At 36.2% G+C, this 18,880-nt stretch overlaps 1 protein-coding gene across 1 annotated transcript in view; it reads right to left on the bottom strand.

Moving 5' to 3' along the window:
- The window catches only part of kcnab1b (potassium voltage-gated channel subfamily A regulatory beta subunit 1b), a 43,089-nt gene that overhangs the window by 23,254 nt on the left and 955 nt on the right, over nucleotides 1-18,880 (bottom strand). Inside the window, exons 2-6 of the mRNA XM_060896481.1 lie at nucleotides 6,746-6,789; nucleotides 3,676-3,713; nucleotides 2,510-2,589; nucleotides 1,605-1,649; nucleotides 1,332-1,376 (exon numbers count right to left, since the gene is read on the bottom strand). Coding sequence (XP_060752464.1) covers nucleotides 1,332-1,376; nucleotides 1,605-1,649; nucleotides 2,510-2,589; nucleotides 3,676-3,713; nucleotides 6,746-6,789 — 252 coding nt within the window. The remainder of the gene's footprint in view (nucleotides 1-1,331; nucleotides 1,377-1,604; nucleotides 1,650-2,509; nucleotides 2,590-3,675; nucleotides 3,714-6,745; nucleotides 6,790-18,880) is intronic.

Raw genomic sequence — 18,880 nt, 5'->3', positions numbered from 1 at the left:
ATCCAACATCAGTGCTTATCCTTATCCTTATCCCTCACTAATGCTCTTAGGGCTGAAAGCACAGATCCCACAGTCATGCTTCAAAATCCAGTGGAAAGTCTTCATAATATCATGGTTACTCAGGTCCATTGTCCTGAGTTTCACCATCACCAGAAGTGAACGTTTTTGGAAGAAAATAAATAGTAAATTAGATGTTAGAGAGAAATAATAACGTAATTTTCCACTTAAAAATTCTATTCTGTTTCTGCGCTTTTGTAAAGCCGCTTTGTGACAATGTCAATTGTTAAAAGTGCTATACAAATAAATTGAATTGAAAATTGAAGCTATAAAAAGTTTTTAGCTATAAAAGCTATTGAAGACATTTCTAAGCTCCTGTTGCACCTTTGGATAAGTGGGGAAATGTCATTTAAAGCACCAGACCGATTTGGCGCACCTTACACAACATTCCAAAATGACCTGATTGACTTTCCAAGCATTTTGCTCAAATAAATTATAACTCAATTCAAACGAAGATTAAAGACCGGATAAAGACTCTTGAATAAATGGAAAACCATCTTCAATTTTAGAACACAAATCAATTTGCTACAACAAAATCTCAACAGACTTTAATTCAGAGTTTTCAAAACCACTGCATGCTTTTTCTTCTGGAATGAAACAGTATTTTTTTCTTGTCATAGTTTTAATGGAATTCCACTCTCTACCTTGCTTTCTCTGCATTTTCTCTTTTTTTTTTTCTTTTGAACCTCTCTGTCTAATCCACCATTACAGGAAAGAGAGTTAGAGACTTAAGCAGTGTGTCTGCTCTGATTGAAGGGGTACTAACTCTGATCTGTGGAACTGATCCTCAGCTTAATGGTTAATGCATATTGATTAGTATCCCTTTACTTTACAAAGTCTCTCTCTCTCTCTCTCTCTCTCTCTCTCTCTCTCTCTCTCTCTCTCACTCACTCTCTCTCTCGTTTTTTCTTATTTTTCAGGTCGTTTCTTTTCTACGACAGCACAACTTCTAGATCTAGAGTCATGTCACATCTTAATCAAATGTAACTTGAGGTTTTCTGGGAGCCTTCTCAGCAAAGGGCTCTTGTGCTTTGCTTTGTTTTTATGATAATCAAATTAGAAAAGCTGGTCAGAGAATAAAGGTATAGCTGGTTTAGCTGGAATTAAACTATTATATTCATGACATAAAAAAACAAGAATACACCTTGTTTTGTAATAAATAAATGTGTATATGTGGGCAAATGATAAGAGTGAAATAAATGATTAATGATATACCTGCAAAACACAGCAACACACCAATAAATAAGTGAGATCCTGTATTTTTATGTACTCACTTTCCTCCCCAGTAAAGCTTGGTAGTGATCACTAGACTCGACCTCCTGAATAGAAAAATACACACACATGTACACACACACACACACGGTCCAAACAAGTACACACAAATTAAACACATCTCAAATAATTCAGTCAGAAGAAGCGTGTATAATAATTTAGCAATATTTCACATTGCCATGGTAATATATCACATCAGTGTAACAAGCTATAGATTAGCAATTTGATTTTAGCAATACATAGTGTTAGTGCAATTTGCCTCAGTGGTTTCCTACCTCCAGCATTTCTTCTTGATGATATTTCCAAGAATGATTTCAGCTCTGTGGAGAGGATAACACACATCAAAAATGTGCAAGCGTGTGTATCTGTCAACACCATGAGAAGTAGTGAGTTATATTTTATCGGTACTGAAAACATTTGACCAAAAGCTTGACATTCCTGTTATTGTGAAATGTGCAAGGCACGCTTCTGCATTAGCTACGTGGTCAATGTTATCAGATAATCCGATTTCTTTCAACAGACCAATTAACAGACCAATTAAGCGCTTTATGTCTCGGTTAGTTATGTACACACAAAGCTCCTGCCTTTGTGCTCGATCCCCAACAGTCTTTCTCTGAGCTATTAAAAATTTTGCTTCATGGCTATGAGCAAACAGAGGTCAGAGTTTTTATGCAAATGCATTTCATTTGATTTAACTTATTTGAACACACTTCAGCTGTCAGTTGGAGTTGGCTAAGTCTTTGCTAGCATAACTGCTGTACTGTGTGAGGGTGATGAGACGTGGGATGAGACCAATCCATTTTTTTTTCAGTGTCATAGGGCAGCTAGATGAGCTTGGACAAAGGCACTAACTCTCACTTTATACATGAGGCTACCATCAGGTCAAATATCGTCTTTCAGACTTCTAGCCATAGATATTAAACAATCTCCTGATGATAGCAGTAGTTTTGTGCTATAGAGCTTTCTGAAGGCATAATATAAAAATGTCAAGTCAAATCAAAAGGGAAAAAGCTAATGGCTAGCGCAGGTTTACTGACGTTGTTCGTATGAAATACAAAAAACATAAAGTTAAACATGGTCCAGTTAAACATGGTCCAGTTATACATGCAGATGGTATGTTTTAACATTGGTTATAAAAAAGCTGGTTAGATCAGACAGACAACAGAATGGTGATACTCACTTCCCGGCTGAGTAAACCTCAGCTGTGTCAAAGAGGTTAACTCCGCTCTCATAGGCGATAGTCATTAGCTGCTCTGCTACCTACACACACGCATCCATTTCAGTTATACAAATGATATATTATTATTATTATTATTATTATTATTATTATTATTATTATTATAACTGTTTTTTCTATTAGCACTTCAGTTCATGAGTGGTGAGCTAATATATAGTGTACTGTTCTGTTTACTTTTTCCTTTTTCCTTTTTTATTTCTATATTTCTTTATCTTTCTTTCTTTCTTTTTCTGTTTTTTTTTTTTTTTTTAAAGAAAATGTTCATACACGATGCCTTCATTAATATAGCTGAAAATAGCAGTGCAACATGCATTATTATGTAATGTAGCATAAATTAGGCACAGCTGTCAGAGCTAATAATAACACATCTGCATATTTGGCATGTTTTGTGTAAGTAGCAAAACAGAGTAAAACAAGACGAGTGTATAAGTTTCTCAAATCAGATTTTTTTGTTATTATTATACATATCAAATACTATATTCCCAAAGCTTAAAAATTATGACAAGAACAAATACAAATGCTGTAATAATAACATACTGGGGGTTAGGAGTCAGAAAAATCTCTTTGTGTGTCTCGCTCTCTCTCTCTCTCTCTCTCTCTCTCTCTCTCTCTCTCTCTCTCTATCTGATGATGTGCACAATGTGTGTTATTATTCCGAGTGACAGTGACCGTAGGGTGGTGTGTAGATTTGACCATAAAAGCAACAATGACAATTATAGATATTATTAAATTAGACAAATTACTATAGGGCAACAAAACATGGGATGTTCCACTCTTAACCTTAATTTGATTAGATATCCACCCTGATGTGACTGGACAACAGAAACCTTGCTTCTGGGGACACTGAGTTTTCTGCAAAAGCCTTTATGATGGATGATTGACTAATGGGGCTGTGTCTATGCCCCAGTGAATGTCAGAGACAGCAAGAACCCACGCAGAATCTAGCTATTGTTAGTAAGAGAGCACCACAGAATGATTCATATGTGGTGTTACTATAGAGCTTGTGGTGGCTTCTGGCACTGCGGATATGCTGTTTGCCTGAGAGACGAATCTTTTATTTAAAATGAAACGTTACTACTTGTGTATGCAGGTGTTTCAGGCATGCCCACCTCATCGGAAATCTGACCCCCAAATGTCACCCATGTTCCTGAAAGAGAGAGAGGGGAAAAAATTATTAAATTCCATGTAGTCAGTCGTTAATAAACAGACAAAATTGAAGAAAGAGTTTCAATCCTTTCCTCTGTAGCTTATTTCCCTGCAGGATGTTCAACACAAGAATCTGAATATAACTTATCAAAGTAGAAAAGCTTTTATTTGCTGTCTGTGACATTGATATTTCTGGCTGTAAAGTATATTGTATATGTTGATTAAAAAAATTCTTCGATGTTAGTAACATCTACGCTAATCTTATTTGTTCCTAAATACTGAATGAGTGAAGTACATTTGCTAATATATTTAAAATTGTTTCCATATTTTAAGTTAATGTATAAAGAGCATCATCAGTAGGAGTATGAAACGCTTGACCCTCAGAGAGGTTATTCCTATATTGACTTTGCCCACAGACTACAACAACCATGATTCATAACTTTTATGTGGCTCTGGGTAGATGCATTGAGTCATCACTGTAGCGATCGCAGTTCTCTGTCCCACAAAAAGATCCACATAATATTACTTCAGCCATCAGCATTTCAAACATGATAACACTCAACTTTCTCTTTCTTTCAAGGGAACAGAGTTTTATTGTAGAAGTTCCAACCCATTACACAACAGGTGGCCCATATCTGAATGGTGAATAAAATTTAAATGGACTGTTATGTTATTTAACCTCAAGCCACTTTGAGGTTTCCTCGAATAGAAAAATATATCATTTACACTACAAGTTTTCACTACAAATTAGGCCATGCACAAAAATCTCTAGAATTGCAGTGGTAAAGATTCAACAGTGGTGCAAAAAAACAAAACACATGCAGTGTGGAGAAGCGTGAGAGTCCACAGCAGAGCACTCAGAAGTGAGTTGTTGAGCTGATACAAGGCTACATTAACTCAAATAACCCCTCTATACCAATGTGGTGAGCAGAAATGCACCTAGGCTATTCAATACCAGGGCCCGTATTCATAAAGACTCTAAGAATGATCTCAGAGAGCTCCTAATTTAACTTCACAATTTCTAACTAGGAATCTTGGCTTAAGAGTGATTCAGGACCAATGTCAGCAATGTAAGACAACAAAGTTTATCTTAGAGAGGAGGCGGGACTTAACCCCTGACTAGGTATGACACTTTCTTTAGACATGTGATTGGTTATCAAATAAAAAAATACAGGAGCGCTTTTAAAATATGGTCTATTATAAGCCTTCACTTTGTCTCTATGTTATGATATTTGAGGCTATATCGTGTAGGGATGACATTCGTGACAGTTTATATTAGAGATGTGCTAACATCTGTACAGTATGTTACAAATAATAATAAATGTAAATGTAAACATTTTCGACACAGTGCAGAAATGTCACAGTGCCAAATTATGTCATTTCTGCCAGTATGGCATTTTGGCCATTTTATATATATATATATATATATATATATATATATATATATATATATATATATATATATATATATAAAATATATATATATATATATATATATATATATATATATATATATATATATATATATATGACATTGCTGCACTGCATTGGAGATGATATCTCTAAAATGATTGGTCACAAAATTAATCCCTGCATGATCTAATCTGTAATCTGTAGCATCTTATTAAGTCACTATCATTATTATATATTCTTCTCTCTCTTCACCATTTTCTCCTCTGCTAAAGAAACTCATAAGCCTCTTAAAATTCCTCCTCACTACTTCTAAATCTTTCCCAAAACTTCTCCTAAATTGCTTTATGAATAACTTTTACTAGGATCTTGTCTTTAATTTTAAGCAGAAACGTTTACATTTCTAAGAACTTTCTTACTTTTATCACTAGGAGAAACTCATTGCACTTAGAATTTTTATGAATACAGACCCAGGTTCCACTTCTGTTTCAAGAACAGGAATCACAAGTTTACCAGGTAGTGTTTGTTTATTATACTTCTTCCCATTCTTGCTATATTCTATACACATATTTCTGATGTGCTGTGCTGTGTGCTCACCATATGTCTCCATTTATTCTGTAGGCCTAAGCCTTAGAAATGCTTTTAGCTTTAATGCTTTTAGCTTTAACGCTTTTTTAGCCTTTTTTTTTTTATATTGCATCAGAAGTGTCCAGAGACTCAGTGTAACATCCCAGCCTAGAATCGATAACTAGTGCGTGCAGTTCTTCAAAATGTACAGATCACTGACACTTATTTACATTTTTTTCTATAGATTTGTGTCTAATGGTTTATAATTGCATATAAGCACTTTTTTTTTTTTTTATTAACAAAAAGCACCAACATACAAAACTCTCGTTGGGGACCAGGATATACATGTGTATATACAATACAAATGTTGTCACTGTACAATAATCCCTAATAACCTGCTTCTGGTGTTTAATAAAAATAATCAAAAGCATTGAATAAATGTTTAGCATAAATCATGAAATGTCTGAAAACAAAGAGAATCTTTTCCACCCTACAGCTCATTCTCCACAAAACAGAAGTTAACGCTTTCGTTCTCTAAGCAGGAATGTTCTTTTATTGGGTTTTATAAATGGAGTGAGATGTGACTGAGAAAACTATTTCCCATCAACACGTTTTAGCCCTGCTGTGTCTTAGCTGTGTGAGTTTATTACTGCAAAGCATTTTGTAACTGTCATGGGTTATAAATTAAACATTAATACGAGAAAGCTTAACAGGAGGATTAGCTGAGCAGATGCCAGTTAAAGCAATGAATTATGTAATGCTTCAGACACAGTGGATGAAATCTGACTTGATGAAACAGGAGAAGAAACTTTTCATTCATTCATGAAACTGTTGCTTTTTGTACTCAAAGCAACTAATAGGATAATATAAATTTTTGTTTTTTTGTTTTGTTTTCAAACTGGCTCATCACTTATTCATAAAGGCATTGATTAGTCAGGACACTTGGAGAGTGAGTGGTGAGAAACACAAAAAGCGAGAGAGAAGCTCTCCGCTGTGAAGCGGAAAATGAAGAGCTCAAGCTCACAGCCAGAGACTTATAATTGGCTAAAGACTCACCAAGTCCCAAACATGATACTCGCAATCCGGATTTCCCAAGATTCCTGTAAAGAAAAAAAAAGAAAGTTGTTGAATTCACATTCATCTGGTTTGTGGTGTAACATGAACAGTTAATTAATGCAGTGAATATTACTGATACAGTATATAAGCATACGATGCTTCATTCAGTTCACAAAATTCTACAGGAATATCATGGCTGTGGTGGTGCTGTGGTGCTAGTTCATAAAAGCTAGCTTTAATAATCACTTTTATTATTTATTTATTTATTTATTTATTTATTTATTTATTATTTATTTATTATTAACGTTTATGTCCTGCCTACTGAAACTGGTACCTTATGATCAAGCTGAAAAAATGCATTCAAAACACCAAAATAAAATAAAATTTAAAAAAAGTGGCACAGTGGGTACCATTGGTGTTACACAGTTTCTCTGTGTAGATAATTTGAGTTTCTTACACTGATTTCCTCCATTCTCTCTGGTTTTCTTTTTACTGACACAAAATGCTGGTAGGTAAGTATGTATCTGTGTGTTTGTGTGTGTATGTGTGTGTGTAAAGATAAAAATAATTGGCTCCTGAATATAAATGAATGAATTAAAAATAAATCCACTTACATTGTGCATTTTTATACTTTTGTCTTCTTCTACTTTCAGCTTTTCCCATTTTTTCTCACAATAGCGAATCATCTGTTTCCACCTAACTCTATTCTTGCATACAGTCGCACCAATTAACTTCATGTCCTCTTTCAACACATCCATACTGTATATCTCCTCTTTGGTCTTCCTCTTGACCTCTTACATGGCAGCTCCATATTCCAACATCCTTCTACCAATATAGCCATCTCCCTCCAAACCATCTCAATCTAGCCTCTCTGTCCTTGTCCCCTAAAAGCCAACCTGAGCTGTCCCTCTGATGTGCTCGTTCCTAATCCTGTCCATCCTCATCACTCCTAAAGAGAACCTCAACATCCTCATCTCTGCTACCTCCATCTCTGCCTCATGTCTTTTCCTCACTGCTACAGTCTCTAACCCATACAGCATAGCTGCTCTCACTACTGTCTTGTTCACCTTTCCTTTAATTTTTGCTGACTGACGCACAACACTCCTGACACTTAAAATGGGCCCAGGAAATGAGATGTGAGCAACCCAGAGCAGTGAGAGGAGCTGGGGACAGTGAAAGGGTGCAGGGCAACGAGGTACTAAGTATATTTAGAGAAATTCCTCAGACAATGAAGAATCCCAGTGACCTGAGTGGACCTGTTATGTCATTCACCAATAGTTACTAAGCACTAATATAACACTGTGAGGCAGGTAAAATGGGCAAGACAGAATGGGGACCAGGCCACTTGCCTGTAGGAAGGATCAGCCCTAATGTGGATGCTCCTCACATCCTGCTCCAGTGGAGGACTAGAATTGTTGTGTGTATTATGGTCCTGATGCAAATTTAAGTTAACACCCTATCACTCTGCAAAGCCCTTAATACTGATCTGGATTGATAGTCAATGACAATCACATTCATTACTACTGCTTTTATAAAACAGTGTGGTGTAAGACAGGCTGCCCTGTGACCTTAGTGAAAAAAAGGAAGATATTTTTCACTCGTTCTGTCTTTCTCTCTTGCTCTCTTTTCCCCCACAGCATTTAAATGCATCCTGCAGTGACTATTCATCAGTTGAGATAATGCCATTAAATTGTTTTATGCCTTCACCAATTGCACTTAAAGCACCGTGCTACTCTGCAGTAGAAATCACATTAAGGGAAGCTATAATACTTTTATTCATCAGAGACATGCTGTTCTGCTGCAGTGAAGGTTTACACCTACTGTAATACACTTCTAATCTTCAGCAGTTATCACTTAGCCTAATCTTCATCTGTGAAAAATTCTACACTGATAACAATTACAATTGCAAAATCTGCTCTCTATGTCAAGGTGTACAGTGTATAGTGTATATACTGTAGAGTATAAAGCTTGTTTTCTAGGTCCTGTTTGGCTGCTTGGAATGCTGTAATTATAAATAAATTATTTATTGCACATATTTAAAAAAAAAACAAAAAAAAAAAAACTTATTTTAAACACTTATTTCTGACCAATTCTGAGAAGTATAAATGTTAATCTTAGCTCTTAGACGCCTGTTTCTATGATTCATGTCAACCATGATTTGATTTATACCGAGCCTCTGGCTTGTTGTCAATTTACATGCTTCATAGCATCTTACTGTCATTTAATACAAGAACTTTAGGCTTACAGGGTGGCTTCACATTGTGGCCTTTAAGCTCCATGGTCACGTGTAGTGAAATTTGTTTTAAAATAAACCAAAAAGGTTTTATATTGATGAACATTTTATTAAAGTTTGCTAAATGTAGCTTGGGAAGACAGAAGCATTTTGACAAGTGGCTTCAATGCTTCTCACCACCTCCTGAAGTGGTTTAAGTGATCAGATTTAAAACGTGTCATGGCTACATTTACACCATCATGTTTATGTAGAGAATCCCTGTTTGAATATATATTCATGGTACTCAAGATATATGAAATGAAGTGTATGAGTACATCTAATGTTGATACCAAAGCATGCAATAAGCTAGAAAATGTGCTAATGTCCAATCTTTATACATTTGAATAGCTCACATGCTCAGTCATTCAGCTTCATGGCGTACGCAAGTGTATCTTTACATCTCTTACTATATTGAGCACTAGAGGATCGAAGTCTGTACCTCTGATTCGTATTTAATAATTACAACTCTGTATTTTGTTGCCTAAGCATATATTTTAGAGTTGTGATTATTGACATTTTAGTTTTAATGCTTGACTTTTATTATTGTTAATAATACTTTACATGATGTGCTTCCTATAATTGTTTCACAACACTGATTATTATTAAACTGCAAACAAGGTTCAGGTTGTTAAAATATTGCACTGAAATTGAAACGCTCTTTGACTAGATGAGATTTTTACTGTACGGTAAAGACACAATTAATGAATAAGGAAACCTTTATTGGAATTTGAGTATGATTCTTTAATTTTTTTAACCCAACTCCCCACCCCACCCCCATTTCTATTTCTCTTAGCCATTGTTTTTTATTTATTAATTTTTTTTTATGATATGTTCATCCAAATTCACACCACCCATGTTGTGGCTGAGCTGCCACCTGTTAAAGGCAGCAGGCTGCGTGACGCACGCTGCATGTTCACATGTCTCTGTCAATTAGCATTATGAAACTAGCAGTCGAAACTTGTCATGTAACCCAGCTGGAGAGAATGGAAGATTTTGCGTTTCTTTTTTCCCCTGTACATTTTTCACAACTGATTTTAGCTATTTAGTGGCTCTTGAATTCACGTATGTTTTTTTTCCCCCAGGCTTTGGTCATTTGAGCTGTTTCTGACTGACTGCTATGCTCTCAGATGTAGCACAGTGCTTCTGTAAACAATTTATGCTGATTGCTAAGGGAGAAAACATAGAGTTAGACCTTTTAAACTCAATATGTAAAATGTATAGATTTTTCACTCTCAGGTATCCTAAAAGGTTTTTTATTATTATCAGAGGGAAAGATATTAAACAGATGATGGTATATTGTATTACAGTATATCAGTGGTAGCTTAGGGAACAGAAATGGGCCTTTATAGGTAGGAAACATCACAAAGTTGGTTCTGAATACTGTGTCTGGTTTTGCAATGCCTTAAACGCAGGCTGTTTTCTCGCCTGACATTTTTGTTGATTATGCAGTAGTTTTTCACTCTCTGTTCAAAAACATTACATCACAGAAGACCACTCATGCAAGGTGTGAACAAGGCCACAGATACAGTACAGGTTACACCAGTAGCACAAGTGACACCAGCGTGTACAGACATACAAGAAAACAAGAGAGACTAAATTCACAGATAAATGCTTCAGCAGTAAGACATAATATAAATCCAATTGCTCCATTGCAAGCAACCATCTGTGAATAATTACAAATATACTGAAATACAAGGACCAACTGCATCCCTGTGTATATCTGTATAGATCACTGATATGATTTAAACAAAGTTCATACTGATTTTTGCTAATGCACAGATTTGCATTTATCTATATCTATATATAGATAACTATATCTATATATTACTTTAAAGTAATTTTATTCCTGACTGTTGAACTAAGAGAAGTTCCTTAAATATCTTTGGTGAGTAAACGTCATGCCTTTTGCAATCGAAAAGAAAGACAGTATTAATGAAGAGGTGGACTGCAAGAAGAATAAAAAGCAGCCATTTTAAATGAATGAACACTAACTTACATTAACTTGTAGAAACTGAACTGTAGGCTGCAGACCGGCTCACAGGTTGAGAATGATATTTAATTCAATTTAATTTATTCGAATAACTCTTTTAACAAGGCCTCAAAGCAACTTTACAGAAGTATAAAAACAGGATAAAAATTGTAAAATCTTTGTAAAATGACTATTTATCTCTAACATCTATCTCTGAGTTGACGGTGGCAATAAAAAACTCTCTAATGATATTAGGGAGAAACGTTGAAAGGGAACCAGGCACAGAAGGGAACTCATCCTCATTTGGGAGACACTGGACATATAGAGAGGTCTTATGTTACATATATTTCAGTTAGCACTAGTGTTGCAGAGTATCTACACATGTCTGAGTTCCTCCTTTTAATTCAATTCAATTTTATTTGTATGGCACATTGTTGGGGGCACGGTGGCTTAGTGGTTAGCATGTTCGCTCCACACCTCGGGGGTTTCCTCCGGGTACTCCTGTTTCCTCCCCCGGTCCAATGACATGCATGGTAGGTTGATTGGCATCTCTGGAAAATTGTCCGTAGTGTGTGAGTGAATGAGAGTGTGTGTGTGCCCTGCGATGGGTTGGCACTCCGTCCAGGGTGTATCCTGCCTTGATGCCCGATGATGCCTGAGATACCCGTGACCCGAGATAGTTCGGATAAGCGGTAGAGAATGAGTGAGTGAGTTTCATGGCCTCAACAGCTCAACTGGAATTCAGACTATTTTGGATTTGCAATTTAATTTGAAATTGGTCACAGATGATATCTCAGTGAATCTTCATGATATCTCAGCAAATTTCCGTGACCCGAGGTAGTTCGGATAAGCGGTAGAAAATGAGCGAGTGAGAGTGGCACATTGTTATAATGGACATAGCCACCAAAGAGCTTTACAGGAATCTAAAAATTCAGAATAAAAATTACATTTAAATTGTATTTTTTCCCAAATGAGCAAGCCAGAAGCAACGGTAGTAAGGAAAAACTCCTTAAAATGGTAAGAGGAAGAAACCTTGAGAGGAATCAGACTCAAAAAGAAAACCATCATCAAGGTGATAAACATCTGATACCAGTTTTGTGATTATAAATAATTTATATAAGCATCAATACATAAGAATCAATTTTTGAATTCATAATAGATTTTTTAAGCCATCAAATGTTCAATGATGAAGATTGAATATCTGACAGTGTTTTTTATGCTTCTGGGATTGCTTTTGGCAAACCATCTCCAGTCCAATCTCCAGTGACTAAATATACAGGAGTTTACACAGAATACTAAATCCACACTCCTAAAATGAACTCATTTCTATGCAGGGCAGAGACTGCTTACGATTTCATTTACATTTGTTTCTGAAAGTATTTTCTCACAGCTCAGCAGTCCCTCGCTCTACTCTGCTAAACATTACACACTGTTGTGCACATTTGCTAAAGGTTAAAAGAAATACTGACCAAAACGCTGGACCTCAATCCATACATAGAATTGAATTTCTGTTCGAAATCAAGCAGCTTTCAAAGAAATTGAACACACTACTGTGTAATTTGAAGGCATAGCGACCGAAGGTGTGACTAAGAGTCCAAAGAAAAATTACAGGAATTTAAATATTAGCGCTCAGTGTGTGTTCAGTGTGTTATTCCACTTATACCACAGTGATTTGACAGAAACTTCATTGTTTTAATTTACTCTTCAATGACACATCATTCATTTTAACAGATTAAAAATAAACTGATTTCAAACTAACTCTGCTGGACAGTTTAGTCTAATTTAACTGTCCAAATTATTGTGACAGTTACAAAGCGCTGAAAACCCAGACGCTTCCATGTGTAAAAAAAGATCTCCAAACAATTAACTTTAACGCATCAATGATCACATTTTTTTCTTGTTAAGCAAAGAATTAATTATCAGTCATTGTTTATATGGAGTGTTCATGGTACAAGCCTCTGTGTATAAGCTGTTACTATAGAAACAATAACGTATTAAAATAGGTCCATAATTATAAACCTAACGCTCATACAGACAGAACAACATTAGATGGGCACTGAATGTCCGACACCTGAGTAACTCATTCTTACTTCATTTTTTCAGTCAGGGATGTGCTAGCTTAATGGTTAAGGTGTTGGACTACTGGGCAGAAGGTTGTGTGTTCAAATCTCAGATCCACCAAGCTGCATTTTGCTCCCTTTGAGCAAGGCCCTTAACTCTCAATTGCTCAGTTGTATTAAAGTTGTACTGTAAGTTGCTCTGAATAAGTGCATCTGCGAAAAGCTGGAAATATTTGATCTTTTTAATAATTCCACTCTGTTCCACTTCCTGTATATATGAAAAGTGGATTTGTTTTAAATCATAACTGTATGTTTGCGATTACACAGATCTAATAGAGCAGTTTAGTACAGAGCAACATCACAGTAAATCATTAAAGAGCACTTGAACTTGAACTTGAACCTTCGAAAACACGAAATGCTGAAGAAACATCACATTTGTTAAGAGGATTAACGTGTCAGGATGAAACAGGATGTTCTCACACAGCTGCATGTGATGAAAGGAGTATCTTGATGGCGATCATACTAAAGAGGGTGTGTGGAACGAGGTGTGAAGTTTTGTTAGTCATTCACACGACAACCAGATGCTGAAAATATCAGTATTCTGCAGTTCTGCAGAAATATCGTCCTTCTATATGGGTCACACATTCTGTGTGCGTTTGAGTCTCATTATCAGATGCCCTCTGTTAAAGGGAATTGGTAACGAGTTTAGGAGACTCATGGGAATGAGTGGAGGCCTACAGTGAAGTCTCGGTGTGTCTCACACCAGATGCTCATCTGAGAGGTGAACAAGCATTTCATTTGATGTTATGAGTGTGTAGAGATGTGTGAGAATATGTAACGCTAAACTTTTTAAAATTTGCCTTATCAATTTTGTTAGTATATATATACTATACTATAGATATTATACACATAGCAGATTATACATTTAGCATTATTTGTAAGATAATGTAATGAACAAAACATCAGGGCTGATGGAGTCGGGACTTCAAAACCATTCTTGTTGGTTTGTGTCCACTCGACTGATTCGGTTAATCTGAACGCTTGGCCTGACTCACACAGAGATGACTAAGATGTCAGACTGATGTCATTGATTTTTTTTTATACGCATATGTAGCTGTTGTTTGTGCTAAAGCAATATTTTCTTTTTATACACACACACACACACACACACACACACACACACACACACACACACACCGACACACAGAGCTAACAGCTACACAATATAAAAAAATCAATTGGCATATTGCTATTGAAAAAAAGCAGAGTGAAAAGGAAGGAAACAAGACAAAGGAGTAGGAAAGAAAACAGGGACCTGAAAGGTAAAAGAGAAGAAATGAAAAAAAAAAATCAAAATGAGAGGAGATTTCAGTTTTCTGTCTTATCTTTCACCATTTGTGTAGCAGGATATAGATGGACTCAATTTATCCAGAAGGCCACACACAGATTACTCGAAGCCAAACATTAAAAATTTCAGTCATGTCTGATGATGGGATGAAAAATCATACTACTTCATCTCTGCTAACTCATCAATATTACAATATTTGTTGAAACATTATAAAGCCATTATAAGGTCATTTGTCTATTATTATTGTCTAGTCATGTATGGACTGCACTGATTTTGTCTTCCCACACTATTATTTCTTGGTGTATGTGTGTTCCATGTTTGGAGCTAAACAGTGATACCTGGTGTTTATTTCCTCTCAGTATGTTCCTGTTCCACCATTGATTTTTGGGATTTATGTTTCTAGTTGGCAGGCCATTTGTCCTGGTACCAAGATTGATTTCCTTTTCAAATTACTCACAAACCTTCATATAAGAAAATAAGTTTGCTGATTGCTCAAAAAATGTGAACGTGTGTATGTGCATGGACTGGCATCCCATCCAGCATGTGTTCCCACTTCACAAAACCCAAGAGTCCAACCTTTTAAACATTTATATTAAACTTAATATTGCATCCATTAATGCATTTACATCAACTTTTGACATTTCCTTTGTGATGTTTTGTGAAGTTTAATTAAACCAGGGTCTAAGATCACAGACATTTAAATGTCGGGAAAAATAAAACAGCAGAATATGTCAAATTTTAATCAGTGTGGGATGCCCTTGTGTTTGTAATAATAAAGACAAAGCTGCTGGTCTACAAATCAGATGAAACTGAAAACTGTCAGAATGATCAGTGTGTTTGTGTCAAGTGATTGTGTTTCTTTTTCATCTTTACCTCTGTGCTTTGGAAAATGGCAATGGCACAATTTATCCCCACACATAGGGACAGATATACACAGACAATACACACATATACACCCACATGCACCTGTTGGTGTGTGATATACGGTGTTTAATATATATACAGTACAACCTCACAGTGCCAGCTGCACCATTAAAACGCACACACTGTTACACACACACACACACACACACACACACACACACACACACACACACAAACACCTTCATGTACACACATTTGCTGTGTGAGAGCACTCATCTGCACTGCAGTATTGGGCAGTGAGGTAACTCCCAGACCACCCCCTCCCTCACAACAAATAGTGGTGTCAAGAGAAACACAGGCAGTCATTTACCCACAGAAGTTGTGCTTAAAGGTAAAGGCACTATTAAATTGGGCAAAGTATCAGTGCCGAAATCTAAACTGATCCCTCTTCGCTACTTTGCCACAGCAAAACTGATTTGGTTTCAGCGTTAAAATGCATCATGGAGAACAAAGAACTGATGGTGTTAAAAGCTTTTTCACTGTAATAACATCTCCAGGAAATCAAGGCCAATAAAGGTGTTTTTGCAGACAATGTGTTGTATTGTGCGTAACTGTATGACAATATCTTTGAGAAGTGTGTAGTCACTGATCTGGTTTTCAATTTAATTTTACTAGCAAACTAATAAAACTCCACATTTGTTATTCATTTGATAATATACACTGTTGTACTCACACATAATGGCTTGGCTCTCTGCCGTGTCTTCAGTCTGTTGTTTTCAGCAACAGCATTATTGCATTGGATGTTCTGTGCATTGAACCGTTTGCTCACCAGCAATCGAACAGTTACAGTTGCTGCTGCTGTCATGGGGAATTTCCGAACCATGCACCTCACTGTCTCCGGTTTGCTTTTGACAACTCATTTACATTTATGACATCTCTCAGACCATAGTCTAAATGGAAGTGTGTCAAATTTAACAATGTTAAAGCCAAGTCAACGATTACAGTGTGCTGTAGAGGTGTAAAAACCAGCTTTTCATATGAAAATCAGAATTGATTTAGAGCTCAGAGTAAAAAGTGGTTCTGGAAGTTGGAAACTCAGGGGAACCTATTACAACCTATTTCTGCTGGAAACGACTTTAGTGAGAGGAAAGATAAATGTAGAACTCAAAGGATTATGCCAAAACTCACTCAGTCCTGAGATTGACAGAGACGAAATTTTGTCTATTAAGATGCCTCCTCCAAGACATGTGAAGTCTATCTACGTTATCTACCTTATTCCACATAATTGATGCCTGATTTGGGAAAGAGATTATGACATATTTCCCACCTATAGAGCAATTTTGCTCCGTTGACTCTCAGACACGGATGGCCAAGGCACCATCTGGATTCAAACTTGCAAGCTCCCTTAGGGCAAGCACTTTTCTGTTATACCACATAGGAGCCATGATATTAGTTTGAAGTATGTGATTTTTATGTGAGATCCATGTATTGAATCCATAATCACCATAGCCATCAGAAAAACATGAAAACCACTGTGGTGTTGTTCATCTCCAATAACTCACCCACCCTAGCTATGGTCCCTGCCCCAATGTTAATAGTTAATAAGTTCATTTTTGCCTACATTTAGACTGCGATTTCGATAGCTTACAGTAGATAATCGTACACTTTTGTATCTCTAATGCTATAACCATTAATGTGGGTCACATTAAGTACATTTGTATGAATTTACAGCACTAAAGAAGAAACTAGAGAAAATTCAGAAGATCTGAGAAGATTTTTATATTGAGAAAGGATTGATCCGAGGAGAACACTTTGTTGACAGAAACACGCAAGGTGCTTGCTACTAGCCGTCAAATAAAATAATGATCAAGGCAAGAGCAGGGTCAGTGATTCCCACCAGACACACAGAGGAGAGAACTATGTCATGGTTAACAGTATTAACCACGGGGATAAGGTCAAGGAAAAAGAGAATATTAATACAGAGAGAGAAGGTCATATGCAGTACAACATTAAAAATACTAAAAAAGACTGTTTATTACAGTGTGGGATGAAATACGCAACAACAAACCACTTATTGAAGATGCTTATCAAAGCTATGGTGTTATTATTTTAGGTGGCACTAAAAGCCGTGGTTCATTACAGTCATTCTGACACTGAGTGAAAAATATAAATATAAAAAACATGACTAGTGGCTACAGAGACAAAACATGAATAAACATCTCTGTAATGTGGCATGATGATGCAGCAAATGTACCACTGGTAAAAGTATGCGGACACCTTACCATTACACTCATATGTGTCTTTTCCCAATCTGTTGCCACAAAGTAGGAAGCACAATAGGATAGAAGTTTTGTCTGCTGTACAGTATCTTTACCATTTCTCTTCACTGAAACAAAGAGGTCTGGACCAAACGTGTTCCAGCATGACTATGCCCCTGTGCACAAACCACGGATGGAGTGGAAGAACTCGAGTATTCTGCACAAAGCCCTGACTTCAACCCCGGTGAACACCTTTGGGTCTTTGAGTAATTGTTTGTGTCATGCTCTTCCCTGTGTCCGCATGGGTTTTCTTCAGATTCCTCTAAAAAACATGCACGTTGTTGGATTGGCTAAAATGTGAGTATTTGTGTGTGTGTGTGTGTGTGTGTGTGTGTGTGTGTGTGTGTTGTGTACTGCGATGGACCTAGAACACAAAATGAAGCAAGTAATTAACCCTGAATGGGAAACCAGTCCATCATGAACCCAACTATGATAAAGCTGTTAGTGAATTAATATTATTCATAACTGTCAAGAATTGTTTAATAACTAGTGAAACTATTACAAAATGCATGTAGTAATGTAGACCCTACGATATACAGTGCACTTATACAGTACAGCTAAAGAGTGATAGATAGATGGAGAGAGAGAGAGAGAGAGAGAGAGAAAGAAAGAGAGAGAGAGAGAGAGAGAGAGAGAGAGAGTAATTTTAATTAAACAACTGTTATGATGGTGTTTTAGAAAGCTGGGTCACTTAATTTTGTTTAGTAAGCCATATGGAGTCAATTCCTATAAAAAATGTACAAAATAAGGACATTTTTTTACTGATATCCATATATTTACTTTAATTAAAGTAACCAATTAAATCTATTTCTAAATGAACATTTGTATAAATATTTGAAATTGATGAAGCACATCAGTAAGTTCCATGTTGTTATGGAAACATAATGTTGCGTTGCATGCTTACGGTAATGTTGTGCTTCCTCTTGACAGATTGCACACCACAATGAATTATTCCAACTTGAAAAACCATTAGTTCACACCTCCCTCTCTCTCTCTCTCTCTCTCTCTCTCTCTCTCTCTCTCTATTTCACTCTTTCACTCAAAAACAGTGAGCAGAATGGCTAAATGTACATGAGAGCTTTCTCACCATACATTTTCTACTTTAATTGCTCCTAGAATATCTCTTATAATTTAGAGTAATCTTTAAATAAGTCTTAACTGAGACACCAGTTTTCCCTCACAGTGAAAACATTACATTATTACAGTTTATCAAAAAAGGGTGTTTAAATGTTATGGAATATTATTTTAACAATATGAACTGTCTTTAACTCTTTAGTGTTATTAAATAATAGAGTAGAGAAATG

The sequence above is a fragment of the Tachysurus vachellii genome, chromosome 1 (genome assembly GCF_030014155.1).
Source record: "Tachysurus vachellii isolate PV-2020 chromosome 1, HZAU_Pvac_v1, whole genome shotgun sequence".
NCBI lineage: Eukaryota > Metazoa > Chordata > Actinopteri > Siluriformes > Bagridae > Tachysurus > Tachysurus vachellii.
This window is presented reverse-complemented; position numbering and strand designations above follow the sequence as displayed.